The sequence below is a fragment of the Pelophylax lessonae genome, assembly GCF_965119305.1.
Source record: "Pelophylax lessonae genome assembly, chromosome: 2".
Lineage (NCBI taxonomy): Eukaryota > Metazoa > Chordata > Amphibia > Anura > Ranidae > Pelophylax > Pelophylax lessonae.
The window spans coordinates 643,815,688-643,843,208 of record NC_138769.1 but is presented as its reverse complement, the minus strand read 5'-3'; the positions used below and the strand labels follow the sequence as shown (position 1 = coordinate 643,843,208).

The window sequence follows — 27,521 nt, the reverse complement described above, 5'->3', positions numbered from 1 at the left end:
CTGCTCCCGATATGAGATGGTATTATATATATATATATATATATATGATGTAGGACTGTATACTGCTCCCGATGTGAGATGGTATTATATATATATATATATATATATATATATATATATATATATATATATATATATATATATATATATATATATATGATGTAGGACTGTATACTGCTCCCGATATGAGATGGTATTATATATATATATATATATGATGTAGGACTGTATACTGCTCCCGATGTGAGATGGTGATATATATATATACACACACATGGCCCTGCACTGTCCGCACACATGGGGCAGGTGTGATGATGTGGGGTGGGGGGTGGGGGGGGGGGACACTCCATGTGACACAGCATCGATAAGAGGATGAGCATGGAAGTGACAGTTCAGAGATCCATCCATCCATCCCGCCCTGTACATAAGGATATCACAGGCACCAGCCCCGACATAACACCACACACATCCCAATTAGGACGAACCGATCACGGATCTCACCAACATTACACAACAAAAGCTGTCACCGAGCTGTGCGAGGAAATCCTAGAAGGATGCCACATAGAACACATCACCCGGAGCTCCGCACCCATCCAATCCTTACTAAACTCCGCTTAATAGACACATCAAGTCTTTAAAACGTGGCAGACAACCTAATCGGTTTATAGGTCTGAGGGCAGATTTATCCTACACCGAACATTATAGCATGTACATCATATCACACATACATTCATTATATACCCAGACAGAAAGACAAAGATAGAAATCAATGAGACAAATAGATTGGAAAGAGAGTTCAATTAAAGAGATAGATAGATAAGATAGATAGATGATAGATAGATAGATAGATAGATAGATAGATAGATAGATAGATAGATAGATAGATAGATAGATAGATAGATAGATAGATAGGATAGATCATGCATAGATAATTACATAGAAATAATTAGATAAATAAATCAGATAGGCAGATGGAAAGATATCAGAAAAAGATAAGATCGATTGACAAATTAGAGAGAGAGTTCAATTAGAGACTAGATAGATTGATAAATTAGAGAGCTAGAAAGATAGCGAAAGGGAACATAGATGGACCAATTCGATGGATCAATCAATTAGAGAGATAGATGATAGATAGATAGATAGATAGATAGATAGATAGATAGATAGATAGATAGATAGATAGATAGATAGATAGATAGATAGATAGATAGATAGATAGATAGTTAAAATAGAGATCATAGATGGAACAATTCGAAGGATTGATTAATTAGAGAGGTAGATGACGCATGGATAGATAGATCAATTGAATAGAAAAGCTAGATAAATAATTTATAGATAGATAGATAGATAGATAGATAGATAGATAGATAGATAGATAGATAGATAGATAGATAGATAGATAGATAGATAGATAGATAGATAGATAGATAGATAGGATATTATTCAGAAAAATATTAGATCGATTGACAAATTAGAGAGAGATCAATTAGAGATTAGACAGATTGATAAATTAGAGAGATAAATAGAGAATGGCAACAAAGAAGGACCAAATCGAGGGATCGCTCAATTAGAGATGATAGATAGATAGATAGATAGATAGATAGATAGATAGATAGATAGATAGATAGATAGATAGATAGATAGATAGATAGATAGATAGATAGATAGATAGATAGATAAATGGAGACATGGAAGACACGTGTCTCTGTATATTTCATCCATCTGATGATCAGAGATAAAACACACAGAGATGGATTGTTTTTGTAGATTGGCAGATCATTGTGTAACCGGTGTGATGTGGATTATATATATATATGGGGGGGGGGGGGGGTCAGGGTAGAGTAGATGGCATAGCTTTTATAATGCAGCCAGTGTGAGTCCATGGAGAAGTGATCCATCCACACATGCCTGTATTCTATGATGATGATGACAGTAGGTCCTCCATAGAGGAGGGTGCCCACCTTTCTCTCTCCGTACACATAGACTGAGATTTTTGGGTTTAGGTTTGGGGGGGGGATGATCCGGCTGAAGGAGGAGCCTGTGCTGATGGCGATTGGCCGCTCTCCTGGCCCTCCCTTTATATGAATGTCTGTGTTGTAGACACCATCCAGCTCCATAGATCGTGTACACTATAGTGTCCTCTCTCCCCGGCAGGACCGTACTTGGACTACAGCCCCCCTCCCTCCCTCCCTCTCCTGTGCTCCGGAGGAGGGGCCGATCAGGCAGTAACCTTCCATGCCATCCTAAGCAGAGGAAGCCCCCCTTGCCCAGTCCTGACTCCAGCCCGGGCCCCCCGGCTCTTCTCCTTAAAGTTGGCTCCTTCCCCAGCAGCCGCCGCCTTGGATCCGTCGGGTTACTGCGAGACTCCGGTGTATAACCCGGATCTCTGCCCCAATATGATCGCCGCCCAGGCCAAGCTGGTGTACCACCTGAACAAGTACTACAACGAGAAGTGCCAGGCCAGGAAGGCGGCCATCGCTAAGACCATCCGGGAGGTGTGTAAGGTGGTGTCCGATGTACTGAAGGAGGTGGAGGTACAGGAGCCCCGATTTATCAGTTCTCTCAATGAGATGGATAACCGATACGAGGGCCTGGAGGTCATCTCCCCCACCGAGTTCGAAGTGGTCCTCTACCTCAATCAGATGGGGGTCTTCAACTTTGTGGATGACGGCTCCCTGCCGGGCTGTGCGGTGCTGAAGCTGAGCGATGGTCGGAAGAGAAGCATGTCCCTATGGGTGGAGTTCATCACCGCCTCCGGTTACCTGTCCGCTAGGAAGATCCGCTCCCGCTTCCAGACATTGGTGGCCCAGGCTGTAGACAAATGCAGCTACCGGGACGTGGTGAAGATGGTGGCCGACACCAGCGAGGTCAAACTGAGGATCCGGGACCGCTATGTGGTGCAGATCACCCCGGCATTCAAATGTACCGGCATCTGGCCCCGCAGCGCTGCCCACTGGCCCTTACCCCACATCCCATGGCCGGGACCCAACCGGGTGGCCGAGGTCAAGGCGGAGGGCTTCAATCTGCTGTCCAAGGAGTGCCATACCCTGGCCGGTAAGCAGAGCTCGGCGGAGAGCGACGCCTGGGTGCTGCAGTTCGCCGAGGCCGAGAACCGATTGCAGCTGGGCGGCTGTAGGAAGAAATGCCTGTCCTTACTGAAAACCCTCCGGGACCGGCACCTGGAACTGCCCGGGCAACCCCTCAACAACTACCATATGAAGACTCTGGTCTCCTATGAGTGCGAGAAGCACCCCCGGGAGTCGGACTGGGACGAGGCATGCCTAGGGGACCGGCTCAATGGCATCCTTCTCCAACTCATCTCCTGCCTGCAGTGCCGGAGGTGCCCGCACTACTTCCTGCCCAACCTGGACCTCTTCCAGGGCAAACCCCACTCCGCCCTAGAGAACGCCGCCAAGCAGACCTGGAGGCTGGCCCGAGAGATCCTCACCAACCCCAAGAGCCTGGAGAAGCTCTAAAATTCCCATGGACATGGAATACAAACCTACCCACCCATTCACCTGGTACATATACCTCCCCCTACCCTTCCATGTCCCCCAGAGCCTGGAGAACCTCTAAAAGCTCCCATGGAGGCTGGGCACTTGCTTCACCTGGAATACAAACCTACCCAACTCAGGTGAAACCATCATACACCTGGTAGACAAACCCCCCCCCCCCCACCATTCCATGTCCCCCAGAGTATGGTTACCCTCTTAAAGCCCCCATGGACACTAGGCACTTCATTCACCTGGTATACAAACCTCCCCCACCCTTCCATGCCCCCCAGAGTATTGATACCATCTTAAAGCCCCCATGGCCACTAGGCACTTCATTCATCTGGTATACAAACCTCCCCCACCCTTCCATGTCCCCCAGAGTATGGATACCCCCTTAAAGCCCCCATGGGCACTAGGCACTTCATTCACCTGGTATACAAACCTCCCCCACCCTTCCATGTCCCCCAGAGTATTGATACCATCTTAAAGCCCCCATGGACACTAGGCACTTCATTCATCTGGTATACAAACCTCCCCCACCCTTCCATGTCCCCCAGAGTATGGATACCCCCTTAAAGCCCCCATGGGCACTAGGCACTTCATTCACCTGGTATACAAACCTCCCCCACCCTTCCATGTCCCCCAGAGTATTGATACCATCTTAAAGCCCCCATGGACACTAGGCACTTCATTCATCTGGTATACAAACTTCCCCCACCCTTCCATGTCCCCCAGAGTATGGATACCCCCTTAAAGCCCCCATGGACACTAGGCACTTCATTCACCTGGTAGAAAAACCTCCCCCACCCTTCCATGCCCACCAGAGTATTGATACCCTCTTAAAGCCCCCATGGACACTAGGCACTTCATTCATCTGGTATACAAACCTCCCCCACCCTTCCATGTCCCCCAGAGCCTGTTCTGATGGGCACTGGGCATTCACCTGGAATATAAACCTACCCACCAGGTGAAACCATCATTCACCTGGTACATAAACCTCCTCCCCACCCATGTCCCCCAGAGCCTGGAGAAAATCTAGAAGCTCCCATGGACACTGGGCACTTCACCTGCAATAAAAACCTACCCACCCAAGTGAAACCATCATTCACCTAGTAGACAGACCTTCCCACCCACCCTTCCATGTCCCAAGAGCCTAGAGAACTTCTAAAAGCTCCCATGGACACTAGGCACTTCATTCACCTGGAATACAAACCTACCCACCTAGGTGAAACCATCAATCACCTGTTACACCCCCCCCCCCCTCACCCTTCCATGTCTCAAGAGGCTGGAGAGGATCTAAAAACTCCCATGGGCACTGGACACTTAATTCCCCTGGAATACAATCCTACCCACCCAGGTGAAATCATCATACACCTGGCACATAAACCTATCCATCCACCCTTCCATGTCCCATGAGAAGCTCTAAAAGTTCACATGAACACTTCATCGATCTAAAATATAAACCTATCTACCCAGGTGAAAACATCATTCACCTGGTGAACAACCCCCCATGTCCCAAGATCCTAGAGAAGATCTAGAAGCTCCCATAAACACTGGGTACTTAATCCACCTGGAATACAATCCTACCCACCCAGGTGAAACCTTCATTCACTTGGTATACACCCCCACCATCCTTTCATGTCCCAAGAACCTGGAGAAGAACTAGAAGCTCCAATGGACACCTCATTCTTTTGGACTACAATCCTACCCAGCCAAGTGAAACCTTTATTCACCTGGAATGCAAACATACCCACCCAGATGAAACATTTATTCACCTGGAATAAACTCCCTCCCTTCCATGTCCCTGAGCCTGGAGAACCTCTAAAGCTGTATATTAACTTGGACTACAAACCTACACCCCCCCCCCCCCAATCCATGGTACTGGGGCCAACAGGCTCTGTTCCGTTAAGCACTGCACTTCTCCCTGATCTGATTTTAGATGGATACAATTTTTTTTAATACTCAAGAAGGATTTTAGCTGGATACAATTTTTTATGCTCCTTTAAACAAAGGAAGGTTGACGAAGCAAGAATTTATTTCTGCCTGACCTATTTTACTAATACGATTTCCTTGTCTGAAAATCAATGGCTCCATCGTCCTCCCCTGAACCTGGATTATAATCACGAGAAGCTCTGGATCTGCCACCCGAACAAACCCCCCCTTTACACACAATTTTTTATCATCATCCCCCCCAAATCTTGTGACTCGCAGTGTCTTTGAGGTTGTGGCTGTTTGTTGTTCTGTGATTTGGTGAAGTTTTTTCATTTCCCTTTTGGATACAACACAACAGAATCTGCTCTGAAGATACAAGGTAGCTTTTCTCATGTCTATGAACAGTGTCAGGACTCCGAAGTTTACATTTTTTGTTTCAGAATGCTCGTTCTATTCTTAACATTCCATAAATATACTTGAAATGTTATTTAAATATATTCAAATGAAATTTGAATTTTTTTTTTTTTTTTGCTTATATGATGGCGCTCCGAATTCTATATATTTGAAAATGCACTTGAGATACACTGGATTTAATGACCTCTGTGATTTTAGATTTAAAAAAAAAAAATAAAAAAAAAAAAACTGTTGCCAATTTTAATTTAATGACCAGTTAATAAATGATCTAAAAATATAGATTGGCGTGTTTTATGTTTTTTTCCATCCATAATGAAGATACTTTCACTTTTAGAAATGGAGAAACAACGTGGCCGATCATGAAGTAAATACAGGAGCAGTGTTCCTGACAGTGACAATACACAACAACCAAAAGAACAATAACAACTGTCACATCTACAAAGGATAATTGTCACAAATTAGGGGATTCGTTTATTTACGGCCACTGAGATAAACCATTTTTTGTCTAAAACAAACGATAGTATACACTACACACAAATAACACTAATCTCTGAATGCAATGGGATTTCTAATATTAGGAAAGTTTTTAAAACAAATAATATATTCAGAAAAATCTATACAAGCAGAGAAACTACCTTTTACGACAGAAAAAATAAACTCACATTAAGAATGATTTGTTAATTTTTCTAAAACTCAACCTCTGTAAATATAAAAGCACGCTATTTTTCTATTATTTTTGATTTCTATTTATAATTATTTGATAATCTGTATATTTATATTTTCTAATATTCTACTGAAATGTGATTAAAATAGATTTATAATGTTAATAAAAAAAAAAAAAACTTAGGCAAGCAATTCCGTACCTAAAACGGTATTAAAATTATATTTAGGTGTACAATTAAGAAAAAAATAGCACTTTTATTGCACATCCAAATTGAAACAATTTTGTCGATTTCTAAAATACGTATTTACCGTTACTAATATAACAAAACGCTATGTGGTCATTAGCATTTTATTTATCGTTTAGAAAAAAATGACATTTGTATTAATATACAGAAGAACAAATACATTTATTTTAATTATCCTGATATCACGAGACTATATTTATTTTTTAGTGTAGAAAACGCTATTTAAATTCTTTCAAAAACTGCACACTACAATAATCGATGCAATCATCAAAGGAAAATACTCCCAATTTATTCATAACTATTTAGAACGTAAATAAATCCAGACAATTGTGTGATGCATCAAAAATATTAAAGAAAACACAATTCAAACAGAAATAGAAATAAATGGGTAAACGTTCTAAATGTTGAATACAAACTACATATACTGCATATGGCAGATGTAATAATAAATACATAGCTTTTATTTTAATATTTAAAATAGAATTGTAAAAAATATTATAACATATTTATAATCTAAAATATTAGGGGACATATCAGTGTTTCTAATCAAACTAAAAATAAATAACTGCTAAAAAAGCTATAAATTATTCACATTTATGTGTAAACTTTGGGAAATATTTTAGTTTGTTAGGTGAAGGCATGCAGCACACACACACACACACACACTATAAAATGTACTCACTTTGGGGTCGATCTTCTTGAAGCTGGGGTCTTCTTCATCTACTTCGAAGTAGATTTCAGTGGTGGTGATGGAGAGGGTGCCTTTGGCCACCACGATGGGTGCAATAAGCTGTGCTGGGGTGCTCAGCACCACTGGACCTGTAACACAGACAGAGACATCAAGGCTCACATCTCCCACCAGGACCAGGGTGATCCCCAGGGCAGGGATGCCACATCTGGGGGGCACAGCTTGCAGGGCACAGGGAGGCAATTGCGACATTCGTCTGTTAGTATCTTCATCTAATCATCGTGTGTTAGAATTATTCATTTTAAGAATACATCATCGAGTTTCTACATATATATATCTGGCTGCTACACGATACAGAATTGTTGATTTTATTTAAAAAACGCCAAATACATTAGATTGAACAGTGTAGTCAGTATAGAAATCTCCCAAAAAACGATGCTGTACCCCAGAATCTGGCATTATTGTATGTTATTTATTCTGATCAGACATTTAATATGGGATTATATACAGCACTCTGCACCTGCCTGTCTAGTAGATGGTAAAATGGCATACAGGGACACAAATGTCTCTATATAATATACAAACACACCAGATTTTTTTTATTTTTTTTAAATGAAACTATTAGAAAGTACAGACATAAAAGATCAGTTTTAGAGATAGGTGCGTGTATAAAGTGTTGTCATTTACTATCGCCTATGGAAACAAAAAAAGTCAGGCAGAACCTTCAATGTCTAGTTAATATAGAGACCTTATATACACTGAATATAATTAATTTTTAGTATAGGCACCGTATATACAGTGATAATACCTTTATAGTATAGGCACCTTACATACAGTAATTATAATGCATATATAGTATAGGCACCTTACATACAGTGATTATTATTAATTTATAGTATAGGTACCTTATATACAGTTATTAATTTATAGTAAAGGCACCTTATATACAGTGATTATTATTAATTTATAGTAAAGGCACCTTATATACAGTGATTATCATTCATATATAATATAGACACCTTATATAGAGTTATTTATATCCATATATAGTATAGGCACCTTATATACAGTGATTATAATTCATTTATAGTATAGGCACCTTATTATATTCAGTTATTATTAATCATTTTAGTATAGGCACCTTATATACAATAATTATAATTCATATATAGTATAGGCACCTTATATACAGTGATTATTCATTTTTAGTATAGGCACCTTTTATACAGTGATTATAATTCATTTATAATAGAGGCACCTTATATACAGTAATTATAATTCATTTATAGTAGAGGCACCTTATATACAGTGATTATAATTCATTTATAGTAGAGGCACCTTATATACAGTGATTATAATTCATTTATAGTAGAGGCACCTTATATACAGTGATTATAAGTAAGAGGCCCTAAACTGCTATAGTTTAATTGACAACATGGAGGAGTTACTTATAGGCATTTACTCTAAAATCTAAGATAACTGTACATGTGAAATATAAGTGAAATGCATTATTTTAATATAATATTTAAAACAACACATCTAATAAGTTTGCATCCAGTGCACTTCATTGTATGGGTTACAGTGTCCACTTCCACCTCTATCCATTCTCCTGCTAGAAATCCACTATATATATATATATATATATATATATATATATATATATATATATATATATATATATATATATATATATATATATATATATATCAGAACATTTTTATATTGTTCTGTAGCCTATTTGTGGTAAAATGTTTGCTCTCAGAGTAATACTGAGAAGGACTATATATATATTTATGTATTAGACGATTTAAGGTAAGAAGTCTTTCATAGCACTCATGTAGGAATATATTCATATTCCAATAAATAGTAGGGTAATGCCCGACATAAAGCTAACCTGTCTACCAATCACAGACAAGAAAACTACTAAAAGTCATTGCGGTGCCTCAGTTTGCCTTACATGTCAGCAATCATGGGACAGCACAGCAATGCACCGATTTCTATGCAGACACTTGCGAATGTTATTAGTAGGGTTCACCCTATGTCGATTTATCGGTGACATTCCCTGGGATCTCAGGGCACGGGATAAATGTAACAGGGTGAATAATAAGCTGATTAGGACAGTGCAATAAAGCAAACAATTATTAGTACAACTCTGTGGAATAAATACGTATCAGCAGCGTTTGGAAATCATTGCAGCAATTGATTATTTGAGTTGTAGTTATTGGCACCTATCAGGGGTATTGGGTAACCTCTCTCTGATGACATCTTTACATCAGACAGTTGTAGCAGTGTCACCCAGTCTGGATGAATGTCCCCATACAGGGGACCAGTCTGATCATCCCTGTGATGGCTCTAGGAAATAATGGCTTATTGGTATTCTGCATACACAGGCACAGTGAGATCTACATGACAGCGGGCACATGTGTTGCAGAACTGGGTGACACTGGTACATAGTGGGTGATGCTAACATGACATGTAGGATACTGTACACTGGGACATTGGAGTGAAATGGTGGAGGCTATTATCCATCCTCCCCCTCATCTGTTGTATGAGATAAGTGAGGAGTGACATTAGATGACAGTGGCATGAAGAGACAAGTGCCAGCATATAACATGGCGCCACCAGCATCATCGTCTTTCCATATACTGGCTCTTTACCCCCAGACAGCTGTCACCCTGCATGCAGCATATGAGGAGATAGGGAGTCTGCACATACTGGGATTTGTTTACACACACAGGGACAAAGGTGGCAGCACTGGTGACCTGGTCACATGACCACACATCTCTACACAGTGCCAGGACTGTCCTACCCCTGCCCTTAACCCTTCTACTGCCAATATACAGCCGGATCCATCTCTCTATCCATAAGAACTGTAAACAGTGGAGGGAATCTAAAGAACTGGAGCTGTTGCTGCATCCCAGAGTAGGGAACCAATCAACTTTCACCTTCAACTCTGGGAAAATCAAACAAAGGGCACCCAGCTAGAATTTTCCTTCTGTTTTCATGTTTGATTTTTCAGCTTCTGCTCCTTTATTTAACAAGGTCCTTCAAAATGCATTCACTATATATAAAATGAAGGAGGACATAGAGATCAGACATGGCTTTTAGTGGCCAGAGTAGTAAAAGAAGAAATCTGATTGGTGGATAGAAGTCACATCACCGATTACATAGATGTCATTATGTAAGAGCTGGGAAAGGTGTGTGCAGAATTGGGGTCATCTACATTAGTCACAGCTATACATGATATCCACCCAGTGTAAGTTAGAGACTAACTATGGACATAAGGCTGTCTACACACAATACAATCTGATTGTACAATCTCCTTTACTATTGCAAGGCTTTATCTGATGTGACATTAAATTATTTAGATTTTGTAGTATACCTAAATAAGATTATATAGTGTATGGCCAGCCTTAAGGTCATTATACACAAAACTTTAGAATCACCAAAACTATGTAATATAAGGACCTCCCTAAGCTATCCAATCAGGAAGACACTTGTACAATATAGCTCAGCCTTTTTCCAACCTTTTCAACACAGAGGAACCCTTGAAATACATTTTTGGTCTTGGGGATCCCCTGCTAAAAATAAAAAATCTACAACTCATGACACATTAGTGTGATAGTCAGTGGGAAGAATGCTTCTTACTCTTGTCATCATTGGGGAGAATTACCTCCTTACAGATAGCCAAAAGGAACAATGATGTCATTGGGAACTTATCTGAGAGGCAGAAATTGCTCATTGCTCAAGGAACCCATCCAACCTCAGGAGGAACCCCAGCTGATATAGCTGTTGGTAGATATAAAGGAAATTGTACAGAAAAATAGTAAGGTGTGGTGAGCTTCAAGCTGAACACACACTATGGTGTTCCTTTATGAAAATGTGAATTTTTTTCACCGTTCACTTCTCGGCAGTTCTCCGAGGAAAATTATCACCTCTGGCACCCTGTTTATGAAGCGGTGAACTTCTCACAGGGTGATCAGAGGAGAAGTGTTTCCTTGGAGAACGGCTGAGATCTGTGTACAAGTGAATGGGCCGCCTGTAATCTCATGAGACAAAGCGAGATTACAGTATGAGAAAACCACTGGTGCCCCTTTAATAAGCAGTGATAGAATATCACTGCTGAGTACACGTGCATTCGACCCCCACTAATGTTAATTAAATAATTAGTCCCCCTATATATATATATATATACACACACACTGCATACATACACACACATTAAATATATATACATGCACGTGTGTGTATATATATATATATATATATATATATATATATATATATACATAAATATGGCAGGGGGACATGATTACTGTGTTGGGGGGTCTGAATGAGGAAGAAGGATGTCCATAATCTTCCTTTTTCCCCCTCAGTTCTCCTCGGATTCTGTCTTCTCTCCCCGATTCTGGGCTGGTGAATTTGGGAGTGTGAATTCTGGCACAGATCGCCAGGGAAGTGCAGAGATTGCAGCTTCATAAACTGGCCGTTTCTGTGTCAGTCAATGACAGATTCTCCATGTGTAGAGATGATCAGGAGAGAACATGTTCTCCCCCCGATCATGTCTGTTTTATAAACCAATAATGATCCGAGATGAGCTGTGATGAGCAGGATCACTGCTCATCTCGGTTTCATAAAAGGACACCTATATAATGTGATTGTACAATCTCCTTTCGATCTACTATTAATTGTGCAGTATATAGCTGCCCACAGAAAGATTGAAATTCCACCAGTTCAGCAGGGGCCTGCCAACTTTTGATCCATCTAAGGCGGTTACCATTTCAGCAGGGGCCTGCCAACTTTTGATCCATCTATGGCAGTTACCATTTCAGCAGGGGCCTGCCAACTTTTGATCCATCTACGGCGGTTACCATTTCAGCAGGGGCCTGGCAACTTTTGATCCATCTATGGCTGTTACCATTTCAGCAGGGGCATGCCAACGTTCGATCCATCAATGGCTGTTACCATTTGTGAGAAGTTGATCTAATGAATGACTTCTCATGAACAGACTTTTTTGTACAGCACTGCAGCCAATCAGCAGCATCTCTGATCAGTGTATTCTGACAACAGGGGAGTCCTCTCTGTCAAAACACAATAGCAAAGCTGGGAGGATTTTTCCATCCACCTCGCCTACATGGATAGGGAATTTTTTTTTTCAATTGGTGCTCTGGAGGATTGAAAAAAAAAAAAAGTCATCCATGGCAAGTCTAAGCACTAAATATGATTGGTTAGGTTTGTCTTTATATTACATAGTTTTGGTAAAGCTAAAGGAAATTGTACAGAAATGACACAATTAGATAATATAGTGTATGGGCAGTCTTAAGAGCCATACACACTATAAGATTTTCATAAGACTTTTTCCTTTAGATTTACCAAAGCCATATAATATGAGGTCAAACCTAAACACTTTCAATTTGTATGCAATCTGGCAGGCCCTTGCACTACATAGAATAGGTAAATCTGAAGGAAATCTAACCACAAAAGTTGGATAGTGTGTATCCAGCTTTAGGCTGCCCATACACCATAAAATGTCTCATTAGATTGACCAAAACAATATAATAAAAGGTTAAACCTAAATGCTTTCTATTTGTATGCAATCAGGCAGGCCCTTACACTGCATAGTTGAATGCAAATCTAAAGGAAATTGAATAAGAAAATTGTATAATGTCTGGCCAGCATTATAGTGGCTTTATAGTAGCGACAAACGCTTCCATTTTTTATTTTTCATCTGACCAAATCCACAATCGAATAGCTATAACTTCCATTCTGATTGATTTACTCTCAATTTTCATCAGATTCCTGATTAAAGCCTCGTACACATGCACGGCCGTGAATTTTCGGCTTGTTAGTATGATGCTTCCGACAGCCGACTGCGACTTTTCGGCCGAACAAAATCTGGTGTGCATGCTATAAAATTTTTGTTGGCCGTCAGCAGAACGGCCGATTGTTCCTCAGTCAGTACAGATTTCGGCAGACAAAAATCAGTTGAGCAAGACTGGGCATGCTCAGAGAAGAAAAAACACACGGAAAGTAAACCAGCACATGACATCACTTCTGAAGTTGGTTTTTGTTGGCCGACAAAATTCGTGTGCAGTCTAGAGCACATTCCAACCAACACAACAACACTGGACAAAAGACGGCCGATCGGTCGGCCCACAATCGGTGCGTGTGTACGAGGCTTTACTTTCAATTTACAATCAGCCAGGGCAGAAAATATTAATCATTGGCTTTGCATCAATCGGCAGCACTGAGATACTTTGTTCAGGAATACGACTGCATTTCCATTGATCAGAATATGAGACACGATCGATAATTTAGGATCACATATTACAACTGTATTTTAACCACTTAAGGACCAAGCCTATTTCTGACACTATTTGCTTACAAGTTAAAGTCAGTATTGTTTGCTAAAAAATTAGAACCCCCAACTATTGTACATAATTTTTTTTAGCAAAGACTCTGGAGAATAAAATGGCAGTCGTTGTATAATTTTATGTCACACCGTATTTGCACAGCAATCTTTCAAACACAATTTGTTTGGAAAAAATACACTTCACTGAATTAAAAAAAAACTAAACAGTAAAGTTAGCCCAATTGTTTTGTATATTGTGAAAGATGATGTCAAAACGCGTAAATAGATACCTAAAATGTTCTGATTTAAAATTGCGCACACTTGTGGAATAGCGATAAGCTACTGTACTTAAAAATCTCAAAAGGCGACGCTTTAAATATTTTTTTAACAGTTACCAGTTTAGAGTTACAGAGAAGGTCTTTTGATAGAATTATTGCTCTCGCTCTGACAATCGCGTGTGAACACTAGTTCCATTTTTGGGCGCGATTTACGTATGCATTTTATTGGTTTTCGGGAAGTTGTTAAAGTGTTACTAAACCCACAATACAATAATAAAATCAGTTTGTATATGCAGTAAAGCAGGCATGTCCAACCTGAGGCCCGGGGGCCGCATGTGGCCCAGAGCCCCAGGCAATGCGGCCCACTGCCCCCTGACAATTTTATTTTTTTGATGGGGAAGAAGGAATTCAGGTTGGGTCATGGCCACAGTGGCTTCCAACTAACTGTAGGCAGAGGCTGCCTCGGAAAGGATCATCCTCTAGTTGTGATAAATTAGTGCTGGGGGGGGCATCAGCACGTGAAGGGCGCGGTGGCGTTTTATTACTTATATACCTTAACTATAGTATACATTTTATATGCGGCCCGAGAAAATTTCTCTACACTCAATGTGGCCCAGAGAAGCCAAAAGGTTGGACACCCATGCAGTAAAGCATGCTTGTTATACTCACTGTGGAACCTAAGGGGTTAATCCTCCACATTGTGTAAAAAGGTTGCTTGATCCTGTCTTCTCTGATCCTCCCCTTCTTCCACAGCCCCCAGCACAGAGCCCTTCAAGGCACTCAGCACGTGCTCAGTTTGGTGTGTATTGCTAGAAAGTTTCTCTTTTTTGGAGAGAGTGCATGTGATCAGCCCAGCCAATCAGCACTGTCCACACAGAGGGTCAGGGGTCCAGCAGCCTCTTAGGACAGCATGTAGCCCTTCTACAGGCTATAACCAGTGCTCAGCCGGACACTGATAGAAGACATAGGACTGCTATGTACTGCTGATGAAAAAAGTTATTTAGCAGTTTATATTCACTAAAATAATTGCATTTCCGTGTTCTGTGTACTGTGGGAGACCAGTTATAGTGACTGCATGGTCCAGGGTTTAGTGAGACTTTAACTATCACTCAAAATCCACTGTGTGTGCGGCAATATCCATAGAATGGGTTGGCAACTGTAGATCAATTGTCCCCATCAGAGGAGATATCGAACATTTAGAGAAGTGTGTATGGCCACCTTTCCAGTGATCTGATCTGGCAGGTGATCAGTAGAAGTAGAATAGGCACTCCCTTTGGCCATTCAGAGATGACAAACAATTGGCTGGGCAGCTATGGTCTCCAATGGGACAGGACCTGTCAGATTGTCATCTGACTACCCCCATGCTGCTCACTTTCCTACACATCCACATGTATGTTCAGGAGATATGAGTGTGCAGGTGAATGCAGCGATCCTATGAAATGGTCTAAACTTCGCCATCCTCTACAAATACATCAATAGAATTTTCAATTTACAGAATCATAATGTGTGGATTGAATGGGAACAAAGAGAGATTATGAATTGTTCCAATGTGATGTGTGTGCGGTGTGCAGGGGGTGCGATCACACATGTCTGGGGAGGAAGGACGTCTTGTTGCAGTCAAAAGGAGCATCCAAACCCCTCTGAGAATGTGAAGTTAATCCACTCCAGCTATAGAGAGAGGATTATGTGATAATCCCCTCTGGGAGATGCTCTGCTCTCCTCAGATCCCATTTTAAAATGTTTACACAAGGTAGAATCTACATTTTGCAGATTTTCTGTGTTGTCACTTAACAGATCTTTCCTCTTAACATGCTTTCAAAAATAAATAAAAATCCAACATTTTTTTTTTTAGATGATTTTTTTTTTTTTTTTTTAAAACCTCCTTTCAGCATGTTGCCACATTTTCCATGTTTCACAACATTGCAGCACATACAAAGAATTACTCTATACTTTGTTACATTTCACACATTACTCTCTGTAGACTGGAACATTGTTTACATAAAAGATGGAACATGCCCTGCCTAATCAACCTCTGTGTGTTAAGATTGCTGGATTTACATACAACTGGACTCATTTTTTTTTAAATTCCTATAAATAAAAAAATTAACTACAAGTATGGAAAAATAAGGGCTAGTTACACCAAAAGTGAGGTCTTACAGATAGAACAAAGGTGCCACACCCAGAATCTAGGAACCCAAAACCTGGTCCAGTACATTGGTGCAGCCAAAATTATTACAGATCAATTGCCTGATTTAGAACTTTTTTTTTTTTTTTTATTTCCAGTGTACAGAACCATGTTTTTGAAACCTACACTACACAAAAAAAAAAAAAAAAACCTGTGCACAATTACACAGAGGTTCAGCCATTAAAAAGGTCAATTGGTGGCACTATTTTTACAATCCTGCAATCTAAAGTGACCCTGTAGCTCCAGCCTTAATACTACTATGCCAACTCATTCCTCCATCCCATTCTTAATCTAAAAGTGGAATTCCAGTCTAATCCTAACTACTCCTAAAAATGTCCCCTCCCCCCCCTCCTAACATCTATGCTTACTAACCTGTGCAAGAAATTTGTATATACTCACTGTCAGCCTGCTCTGGTCTGGTCACATGATCCCCTGTGTCAGTCAGTGGAAGCTACAAGCAGTGCTGGGACAAGGTCATTCGGTGCCCAGGGCAAAGATGGCAAACTGTGCCCCCCCCCCCCCAAATCATAACCATGCACCCGAAACTCTGAAACAGGCAGTGACGTACGCCTGTAGCTGCCACCCCCTCACAGTATATGTACTGCAACGGGTCAGCAAGTGGTTAATTACCAATAGTATTTTGGTAGTATGCAGCATGGAGGGGGTAATGTACTGCCACTGGTCACTGATGCTTTGGTGAACAACAAGTGGCAGTTAATTAACCCTCTTGTGCTGCATTAGTGGAACCAGCGTCAGTGTTAATGAACACTGACACTGGTGCCACTAATGTAGCACAAAGGGGTTAATTAACGGTCACTTGTCGGTCACTAATGCATCAGTGACCAGTGGCAGTACATTTCCCCCTTCATGCTGAAATACCATTGGTAATTAACCTCTCCTCAGTCTCGTCCCCCACCACCCCAACCCAACCCAAAGAGTTAAGCCCCATACACACGTAGCGATTGTCGGCCGTAAATATTCGGCCGCCGAACGATCGGCCGATTGTAGGCTTGTTAGTATGATGCTTCTGACAGCGCATTTTCGGCCGAACAGAATCTGTTGTGCAGGCATTAAAATTTTTGTTGGCCAACACCAGAACGGCCGATTGTTCGCCAGTCAGTACAGATTTCGGCCGACAGACAGCAGATTAGCAAGACTGGGCATGCTCAGAAAAGAAAAAAGACAAGGAAAGTTAACCATCACATGACATCACTTCTGCAGTCGGCTGTTGTTGGCCGACAAAATTCGTGTGCAGTCTTTTGCAGTTTTCAACAGACACGACAGCCCTGGACAAAAGACAGGCGATCGTTCGGCCGACGATCGGTACGTATGTACGGGCCTTTAGTTTATTCATCTGCAGATGGTATTTTGCTTACTTGTGCAAATCATAGTGCTTGGTTCCTCCTCGGCTCCTCTAGGTCACAGCTCTGGGCCTGAAAGCAGCACTCTATGCTCCTCTGAGTCCTCTCCCATTTGCCCTCTCAGTGACGTCACACCAGAACTCTGAAGCGCCTGTTAGATGGGGTATCTCTGCTGATAAGGAAGTGAAGGGCTAATCTGTGCTAGTCTTGTACCGGATGCAGGAGCGCACTCGGCACATTGCTGCATCTATAAGCGGCCACCCAGTGTGTACAGTCACACACACAGTGACAGTGTGTACTTGTCTAGTCATATTTAAAAAGCACACTGCCGGCACTTACCTGCACCCCCCCTTCGTCCAGTAAATTGTACCACCCAGGGCATCTGCTCCTTCTGCCCCCCCCCCCCCCCCCGTTGTACTGGCCCTGGCTACAGGGGAGAGGAGAGAGCATACCGACAATGGCTAAAGCCTGGTGATGTCACCCATATGTTTTAATGGCCCATCTGTTGTCTGCGCACTTTTCCTCCCTTCAGCTGCACTGACTGACACAGGGGAGCAGGATCATGTGACCAGACCAGAGCAGCCTGAAAAAAGGTAAGTATAGATATTTTTTTTACACAGGTTAGTAAGCATAGATGTTAGGAGGGGGGAGGGGACAATTTTAAGAGTAGTTAGGGTTAAGCTGGAATCCCACTTTAGGAGCCCATTTACACTTTTGTGTTTTAATTCCAACATGCTACCATGAACATGTTGTGGTTCCCTATAACTCTAAGTTAAACTTTACCCCTGTGCAGAAACTTCCTGTAATAAAGTTGTAGACCACATTAACGGCCAGCTCTGTGTGCCGCTGCGATGTGACTCTCCGTGTATGCCGACATTGCCATGGCACAGCCAATCAAGTGGCTGAAGATCGCAAACCCAGAAGAAAAACTGGGCGAAGATGGAAGCTGCCGGGGACGAGGGAGAGCGGTGAGATTGCAGCACTGGAGGGCTGTGTTTGTAGGTAAGTCTGTCATAGTGCCATCAGGATTTTTCCAGAGCCTCTCCAATCCTATGGAACTCCTTACCCCAATCTGTCCCATTATCTACTACTCTATTAGCTTTTAGAGGATCCCTGAAAACACTCCTCTTCAGAGAAGCCTATCCTACCCACACCTAACAACTCTATTTTCATTTTCTCCATCAGCTTATCCCCCACAGTTATTGCCTTTTGTTTCATTTGACCCTCCCTTTTAGATTGTAAGCTCTAACGAGCAGGGCCCTCTGATTCCTCCTGTTTTGAATTGTAACTGTACTGTATGCCCTAACGTTGTAAGGCGCTGCACAAACTGTTGGCTCTATATAAATCCTGTATAATAATAATAGTGTACTAGTATGCAGTGAATACTAGTACTTTATGGCTTAAAGCTGCCGGGGGACCCAAAAAAAACAAAATAGATTTTACTACCGCTTTAACCACTTGCCGACCGCCGCAAGTACATATACTGCGGCGGTCAGCCCCACACAGGCAAAGTGACGTATATATACGTCACTAGCCTGTGAGGCTCTGGGGAGCAAGGGCGTGCAGCTGGAGGCGCGCTCCCGGACCCCCCCGCGCTCAAGCCACAGCCAATCACAGTTAGAATCAAACACCACCCCTCCCTCTCAAATAAAGTTAACCCCTTCACTGCCAGTGTAATTTTACAGTAACAGTGCATATGTATAGCACTGATTACTGTAGAAATGTCACTGGTAACCCCAAAAGTGTCAAAAATGTCAGTCAAGGGTCCAATCTGTCCGCCACAATGTCGCAGTACTGCAAAAAAAAAAATCGCAGATCGCCGCCATTACGCGTAAAAAAAAAAACAACAAAAATGACAAAAATCTTTCCCTTTGTTAGCAAACGCGATAACTTCTGCGCAAGCCAATCAAAATACGCTTTTTGCGATTTTTTTTACCAAACATATGTAGCATAAAACAAATTGGCCGAAAATGTTAAAAAATTTAGATTTTTACATTTTTTTGGGGGAATTTCATATCAAAAAATGTGAAAAATATTGTTATTTTTACAAAATTGACGCTCTTTTTTTGTTTATAGCGCACAATCAAAAAATCGCACAGGTGATCAAATACCACCAAAAGAAAGCTCTGTTCGTGGGAAAAAAAGGACATCAAATTCGTTTAGGTACAGCGTCGCACGACCGCGCAATAGTCCGTTAAAGTCAAGCAGTGCCGAATTGCAAAATACCCCCTGGTCAGGAAGGGGGTAAAATCTTCTGGGGCTTATGTGGTTAAGGACTGGTCACTGTTGCTCTCTCTCCTTGTGCAGGGTGGCTGGTCTTGTATCTGTAACCTCCTGCAGCTTTCTGCAGGGAGCTTGTAGTGGTGGACCACAGTGAGAAGGACTTCTACTTTTACAAACTTTTTCAATATCTGGGTGCACACAAAGTAAATTTTTATCCTTTGTGGCTATTGGGGAATATATTTAAAATAGAGCCTTTGTGCACTAACTCTAAAAAACTACTCTTAGAGCCCATTACATCTTTGTGCTGCATTAATGTGTGTTGCAGTAAGGCAGTTCATTCAAATGAATTTGCCGCCAAATACCCTAATATCACACATGACTCTTTTTTTCTAATGCAATGCACTACTGCTACAACACAGGTGGGTTGCCTTAGTGCAGGGGTGTCAAACCGGCAGCCTTTGTGAAAAATTGCATGTTAGTGCAAATAAAAAAAGTATCACGGGCAGTACTCAATTTATCTCTGTGGCAAGTGCACTAATACGGCTACAATCACCTCAAGCATTTGGTTTATCCTGGAATTCTCCTTTAACCTAGCAACCCCAAAAATTAAGTTGTCTGCTATACTTATGTATCTTAACCACTTGATCTCCGGAAGGTTTGATCCCCTTCATGACCAGGGCATTTTTTGGTTATTTAGCACTGCACTAGTTTAGCATTCAACACTACGAACACTTTGTGATATAAGAAAAGAATTACAGAAAATCTTGAAAAAGAAATCTTCAGAAATTTAGGCCAAAAATGTATGCTGCTACATCTTTTTTTTTAAAAAAAGGAAAACCCAAACTCATTGATTTGTGTGCAAGTTATAGTGTCTATACTGTAATGGCGGTGATCAGTGACCTTAAGTGTGCCTGTGATAGGGTGGTGGGAAGGCTGATCCTAAGAGACACCATCTGAGAGGGTCACTGACACTGCTAGTGACACTAATATAGTGATAACACGGAACTAATGACACTAGCTAAGAAGGGGTTAACATCTAGGGGCAATCAAGGGGTTATCTGTATGCCTAACAATGTGTAATGTGTGTTACTTTTACTTTACTATCTGGCTGTTTTTTCTCCCTGCTTTTCAGGGAGAAGAAACAGCCAGATCCCTGTTCCCTGTACACAGAGTTCTGTGTTTTTTTAAACACAGAACTCTGAGTATGATTGGCCACAACTGATTAGCTGAGTTCAGCCAAAATCAATGGCTGAAATCAGCTGCTAAATTCATGTGGTGTTCAAACCAAGAAGGAAGGCCATGACATACAGGTACATTGCCTGGCCTGCAGCACAACTATGTGTGGGAGGGTGAAAAGTAGTTAAGGAGATCCTGTCACCAGACCATTCATTTTAACGAGAATCTTACTACATAATCACATGTGCAATTATTGCATTTCCATGCATGCTATTTACCTGTGAAAGCTTCCCTTGTGTAGACATCCAAAAGGCCTGAGACTGCTGCTGGAAGCTCTCTCAGAGCTGTCACTCAATTGACACTCTATAATATTCCCCTTTGCTTCTCACCTTTAGCTATATAGATGGTTTATTGGGGAGGGAAGGAGGAGCTGGCTCAGCACAGACAGTAATTAGACATTCCCAGAAGAGGAGACGACAGTGATGTGAAAGGAGGGAAGAGGACTGCACGATGGAAATAACACTCCTGGAATACTCACATTTTCTACCAAGCTCAAAGGCACATTATAACACTAAATGATTTATATAAAATAATCACAGCAAGTAAAAATTTAGGATACTTGATGTTTGTGCTTTTGCTTGCAATGTTCAGAGAAGCTGTAGTACAACTTATATGAAAAGGAACACTGGGAAGAAAGGCCAGGCATAGTCGAGCTGTCTTGAGAGCCTGTGACAGTCCCTTAGTTATATTAACAATTGCCATACTGGAAGAATATAGCAGTGGGAGGAAGATGGAGGAAGATGGAGGAAGATTTCTGCTAACAGCAGAGGAATCAGCACAAGGGACATATCATACAGAATGTAATTTAGGTCCCTTGTGCTGACTTTTTGTTCTTATTTCTTTTAGCTACATTTAGGCTGCAACTTTGTGCCACCATGAGTTGCAACTAAATCATACCAATTTGAGCCTGATGGATAAAATTATTGCTTGCCATTGAAATACAATTGGGGAAATTAGCTAAAACTTGAGCACCTGTGCATGGTAACCACTCAGCTTCTATCTTCAGCTTGTTCAGTGAAAACTAGCTCCTGATTGCAATGGATAGCTGCTCCAGTTTTGGACAATTCCTCCCAATGCACTTTACATACTGGTAAGTTATTATCTGTGGACATGCAACATTGAAGGAACCCATGTCTGCATTGGCTAATGCTAAATTAATGGAGGGTACAGCTCCACTGAAATTAAAAATATATCACTTCTCTTTGTCTGGACCCGATGCACCAAACACCATAATTAAGTGTCTGCAATGCATGCTGATATATAAGAAAAATTTCCCTGATAACATCAAAGATATCTGGAGAAGCAGAGAGTGTGTATACCCCTTATATATGAATACCAGTCCCAAAGAAATATCAAAGAAAATAAAAATATCAAATTCCGGAACCTACAGGATGATACAAATATAGGAGGGGGCTGAATTTCTTCTGTGCTTTAGCTATAAGAAGGATCCTCCATTTCAGTTTTTGTATTGAAAAAATAGGAAAAAGACAGCGACAGTACTAAAAGACTTTACCATTTTTTTTAAACAAGTTGCACCTGTTGAAGTAATGTCATCACCTATTCTTTCCAGGAAGTCCTTTGACCAGTCTAACATCACTACCACACACAAATTAAGGTCACCCTGTTAAAGTAGAACAGCAAAACTCTTTTCCATTTTCAATAGAGTAAGGGGGGGGGGGTTATAACTCCCGTCAGTTTTTTTCCATCTGTATCTCATTGGGAAGATTTCCCTTCATTTCCTGTTACATAGCCCCATGTCCCAAAACAGGAAGTGGGAGGAAATCCCTCGTCACCAGAACAAGTCTCCCTGATGGAAAATTTCCCCTCTATTACTGCTCTGGCTACAACCCAAAATTTGGGATTTTCTTTCACTTTCGATGATAACCTTAAACAGGACAAATTGAGAGTATGAATCTTCGAATGTACCAAGTTGATTGATCGATCAACTTGGATACAACGGCCTGCCAGATTCACATGCGATTATTGCACACGACTGCTATAACCGCTAGCGATAATCACGGTCTTCTCCCGGCAGGGGCGGCTTCCCCACTCTCTCGCGCTCCTCTGTCAGGAGAAGACAATTGCTCAGCAGGAGGGATTCCTATCTGCCCTGACTGAGTTGATGGGGGAATCATGCAAGTTGCAGGAAAGAAATTCACACCGTCTATGGCAGGGATCCTCAAACTACGGCCCTCCAGCTGTTGTGGGACTACACATCCCATGAGGCATTGTAAAACTCTGACAATCTCAGATATGACTAGGCATGATGGGAATTGTAGTTCCTGAACAACTGGAGGGCCATAGTTTGAAGACCCCTGGTCTATGGCCTGCCTTATACTTTATGGCAGTTTAGCTACCATTGTTTTTTATTTTGTGTGATGGAAGAACAACACCTACAAGGATGGGATGAATATCTGATGTCCCTTGTGGAAAGCCAACTCATGGACTCTATTTCTGCAACAAAAAAAGTGTCAATCACTTACCTTCCAGGCTGCACAACCTGATGAAAAGCGAACCACAGCCTTTCAATGAAAATTTAATAAAATGGAGGAAAGGGATCGGGCCACCTATAGAACGTTGAACCTTGACCCCCTTGTCACCCATCTTCGGGAGTGCTGTGCGCTGTGGGCCTCTCTTCCGCTTAACCTCGTGGGAAGCATTAACCTGCTCAAAATGATATTTCTACCCAAATTTTTGTATTTTTTCAGGAATTGTCCGAGCTGGCTGCCCCTTTCCTTTTTTAAACTCATTGATGGGCTGGTGAGCTCTTTTGTTTGGGCTGGGAGATCTCCCCGCTTGGCAAAGACTACCCTGTGCCTTCCCACTAGCTGTGGTGGTTTGGCCATGCCTGATTACCGTACTTATTACTGGGCGGCGGTGCTAGTTACTGTAGGATGGTGGTATGTGCAATCGAGAGGAAATGCGGCAGTTTGTTCAGAGGCGGCTCTGATCGGCTCCCTGCAGGGCCTTAGCAACCTGGTGTACAGAGGGCTGCGGGCTTGCCCGTTGGCTCTCCTGCCCACTAGGGTTACTCTGCGGGTGTGGGTGGCAGCGCGTCGGCGTTTTCTGAGCCCTACCACGTGGTCCCCCGTATGCCCCTTATGGGGGAACCCCAACCTACAACATTTATGGTCCTTGCAGGACCCTCAGTTATGGGCTAGACATGAGGTGCGGACTCTCCGAGATGTGTGCCCGGCGGGTTCCGTCCTTCCTTTTGCTGATCTCCGTCGGACGCGGGGTCTGCCGAGATGGATGTACTTTCGGTACCTCCAGCTGCGGCATGCTCTCCGGGCCCAGTTTCCTGAGGGTTTGACCTTGGAGATGGACCCGGTTGAGGAATTATTGGCTCATGAGGTGGTAACCAAGCCGCTCTCATCCCTTTACCTTACGCTGCAGTGCACTCCCTCTCCCCGTATGGACAAGCTCTGGGACCTTTGGAAGGGGGATATCCCTGACCTGGATAGAGAGGAATGGGAGGACTGCTTTGAGGCTGGTACTAAATTAATGATATCTGCCAGGGACAGACTGATTCAGACCAAATTCCTGCACAGATTCTATTATACCCCCCAGAGATTACATAGGATCTTCCCCCAGAGATCTCCGAATTGCCCGCGCTGTCTGACCTCGGAAGGGACTTTCTTGCACATGTTCTGGGAATGCCCAGTGATAGAGCAATACTGGGTGCAGGTTTTTGATGTTATTAATCATAGATTAGACCTGACTCTCCGGGTCTCACCGGCGCTGGCCCTACTGGGTATTGTGGATGATGATCAGAGGCCTAGGCCCACGAAACTGCTCATCGGGTACCTGCTGTACTATGCTAAGAGGGAAATAATTTTGAAATGGATTGCCCCTACCCCCCCTCGGTAATCTCCTGGGAACGCTCCATTGATGCTGTCCTACCTCTGTACAAATTAACCTATATGTTGCAAAACTGTCCTAAGAAGTTTGACAGGGTCTGGCAGCCTTGGACGGCACCTATGAGTTAGGTGCGGTGACCGGCCCTGGTTTTACATGGAGTGTTCCCGGGTGGAGGTGTGGAGGGAGGGCTGAATGTTTATCTCTCCTACACGAATGTCTTGTATTGCTGTGGATTATTTGCTCAATACTGTATTTCCTGTTGACCTGTTCTGTATTTGTTATCTTTGTACATGTGTCTTTCCACTTTATTCAATAAAGGAACCGTTTGAATCGTAAAAAAAAAAAAAAATGGAGGAAAAAGCCAAATATTCCAATCTAGATATATAGTTACAAAATATATACAATTTAATTTATTGGTGTATTTTTTTTTAACCACTTCCCCACTGCTCACTGTGCTGCTACTGTGGCACAGTGGCTCGTTATCGTCTGGCGACGTAGGTCTACGTCACCAGACATTCCCCTCTCTCGGCGGCGCGCGGCCGTCGGGCCAGGGGAGGAGCGGCGGCGATCGCTGCTGCTCTTTCCCGATCGTCGGGGAATCTAGTTTGGAGATCCGCCCGCTTGTGTAAACAGAGCGGGCGGATCTCCTAAGTGACAAGGAGTGACAAATTGCAGGGTCCGATCTGTCCGCCGCAATGTCGCAGTCCCGCAAAAAAAATTGCAGATCGCCGCCATTACGCGTAAAATAAAAAAACACCAAAAATTGCAGAAATCTTAACCTTTGTTAGTAAACGCAATAACTTTTGCGCAAACCAATCAAAATACGCTTATTGTGATTTTTTTGTTACCAAACATAGGTAGCAGAAAACAAATTGGCCAAAAATTAAAAAAAAATTAGATTTTTACATTTTTTGGGGGGGGGGGGGGGGAATTTCATATTAAAAAATGTTAAAAATATTGTTATTTTTTCAAAATAAACGCTCTTTTTTTGTTTATAGAGCAAAAAGTAAAAATTGCACAGGTGATCAAATACCGCCAAAAGAAAGCTCTGTGGGAAAAAAAGGACGTAAATTTTGTTTGGGTACGGCGTCGCACGACCGCGCAATTGTCAGTTAAAGTCGCACAGCGCCGAATTGCAAAAAGTGGCCCAGACGTAAGACAGCAAAATCCTCCAGTGGTAAAGTGGTTAAGCTACCATAAATCTGCAATCAGTCTGAGATGCAGCCATAAATATACTTTCTTATATCATGCAATGATATGTAGGCTTGCTTTTTTTTCAGTATACCTGATATGTGATGGCCTTGTAATATCCCAGCAAGTAGAAATCTCAGATAAAGGATGGATTTTCCTACTACATCACTCTTTGTCACAGTGAAGCCAACTCCTGCATCCTCATTAAAGAGACACTTCCATTCACATAAATCATCAGGCTCTTTCGTTCTTACCGATAAAAGAAGTCCAGTCCTAAAACCTTTCTATTGTTCTAATGACAACTGCCAAGATCTGTAAATACACCCTGTAAGAGTTTTGTCTCAGCCTCCAATGTTGGGAGGACCGCTAATATGCACATTGGCTGATCTCCTGGACCAGACTCCCAAAATGTTTTTAATTTGCTTTTCTAAGTTTGTGATCTATTGGAGGAAGTTACATATCTGTAATGCACAAGCTTGTTTTAATCTAAGACCAAAATTACTAAAAAAATAAATAAAATAAAATAATATAAAGTAAAAAAAAAACCTTGATGTGTCTCTCCTTCTCTACAACATAGCAGACCTGTCAGTAGGAGAGGTGGGCACAGCTGCATGGCTCTCAGTGATTCTAATGATCCAACAAAGACAAAGAGAGAAAAAAAATTCTGGGAGACCTTGGAAAAATCTAAGACCATTACCCAAGTTCTCAAAATCCACCAACATTAAGAAACACCATTGCCTCCAATTGCAGGACTTTGACAGACCTTGTTTTATTTTATCATTTGCACTGTTGTATATTTATCTTTGTTTGTTTTCCCACAACATATATATTGGGAAGTATTGTAATCAGGAGAGATCATTCACACCTGTACCTCATTGAGGAGCTGCGAGTTGGCTTTTTAAAGAAAGGCACTCTCCTGTGTTTAACCACTTAAGCTCCGGAGGATTTGGCTGCTCAAAGACCAGGGCCTATTTTGCGATTCGGCACTGCGTGACTTTAACGGACAATTGCGCGGTCGTGCGACACTGTACCCAAATGAAATTGACGTCCTTTTTTTCCCACAAATAGAGCTTTCTTTTGGTGGTATTTGATCACCTGTGTGATTTATATTTTTTGCGCTATAAACAAATAAAGAGCATCAATTTTGAAAAAATAACAATATTTTTCACATTTTTTTTATATGAAATTAACCCAAAAAAATGTAAAAATCAAAATTTTTTAACATTTTAGGCCAATTTGTTTTTTGCTACATATTTTGGTAAAAAAAAATCACAATAAGCGTATTTTGATTGGTTTGTGCAAAAGTTATTGCGTTTACTAACTACGGGAAAGATTTGTCATTTTTATTGTTTTTTTTTTTAACTAGTAATGGCGGCGATCTGCGATTTTTTTTGCAGG

The 27,521-nt window shown here is 41.8% G+C and overlaps 2 protein-coding genes and 1 long non-coding RNA gene across 7 annotated transcripts in view; 1 reads left to right on the top strand and 2 right to left on the bottom strand.

Annotated features, from left to right (window-relative positions):
- The window catches only part of NBEA (neurobeachin), a 1,052,497-nt gene that overhangs the window by 242,516 nt on the left and 782,460 nt on the right, over positions 1-27,521 (bottom strand). For all 5 annotated transcript variants that reach the window (XM_082246613.1, XM_082246612.1, XM_082246614.1 and 2 more), the window contains one exon: positions 7,431-7,567. In XM_082246613.1, the coding sequence (XP_082102739.1) occupies positions 7,431-7,567 (137 nt within the window). The remainder of the gene's footprint in view (positions 1-7,430; positions 7,568-27,521) is intronic.
- On the top strand, positions 2,265-3,507 carry MAB21L1 (mab-21 like 1). The gene has a single exon (XM_082246616.1). The coding sequence runs from the start codon at positions 2,397-2,399 to the stop codon at positions 3,474-3,476; it is 1,080 nt and encodes a 359-aa protein (XP_082102742.1). The 5' UTR covers positions 2,265-2,396; the 3' UTR covers positions 3,477-3,507.
- On the bottom strand, positions 3,536-5,314 carry LOC309546916. The gene is made up of 3 exons (XR_014224947.1): positions 5,082-5,314; positions 4,557-4,707; positions 3,536-3,598 (listed from the first exon to the last, which is right to left on the bottom strand). It is a non-coding gene; the product is annotated as an uncharacterized lncRNA (long non-coding RNA).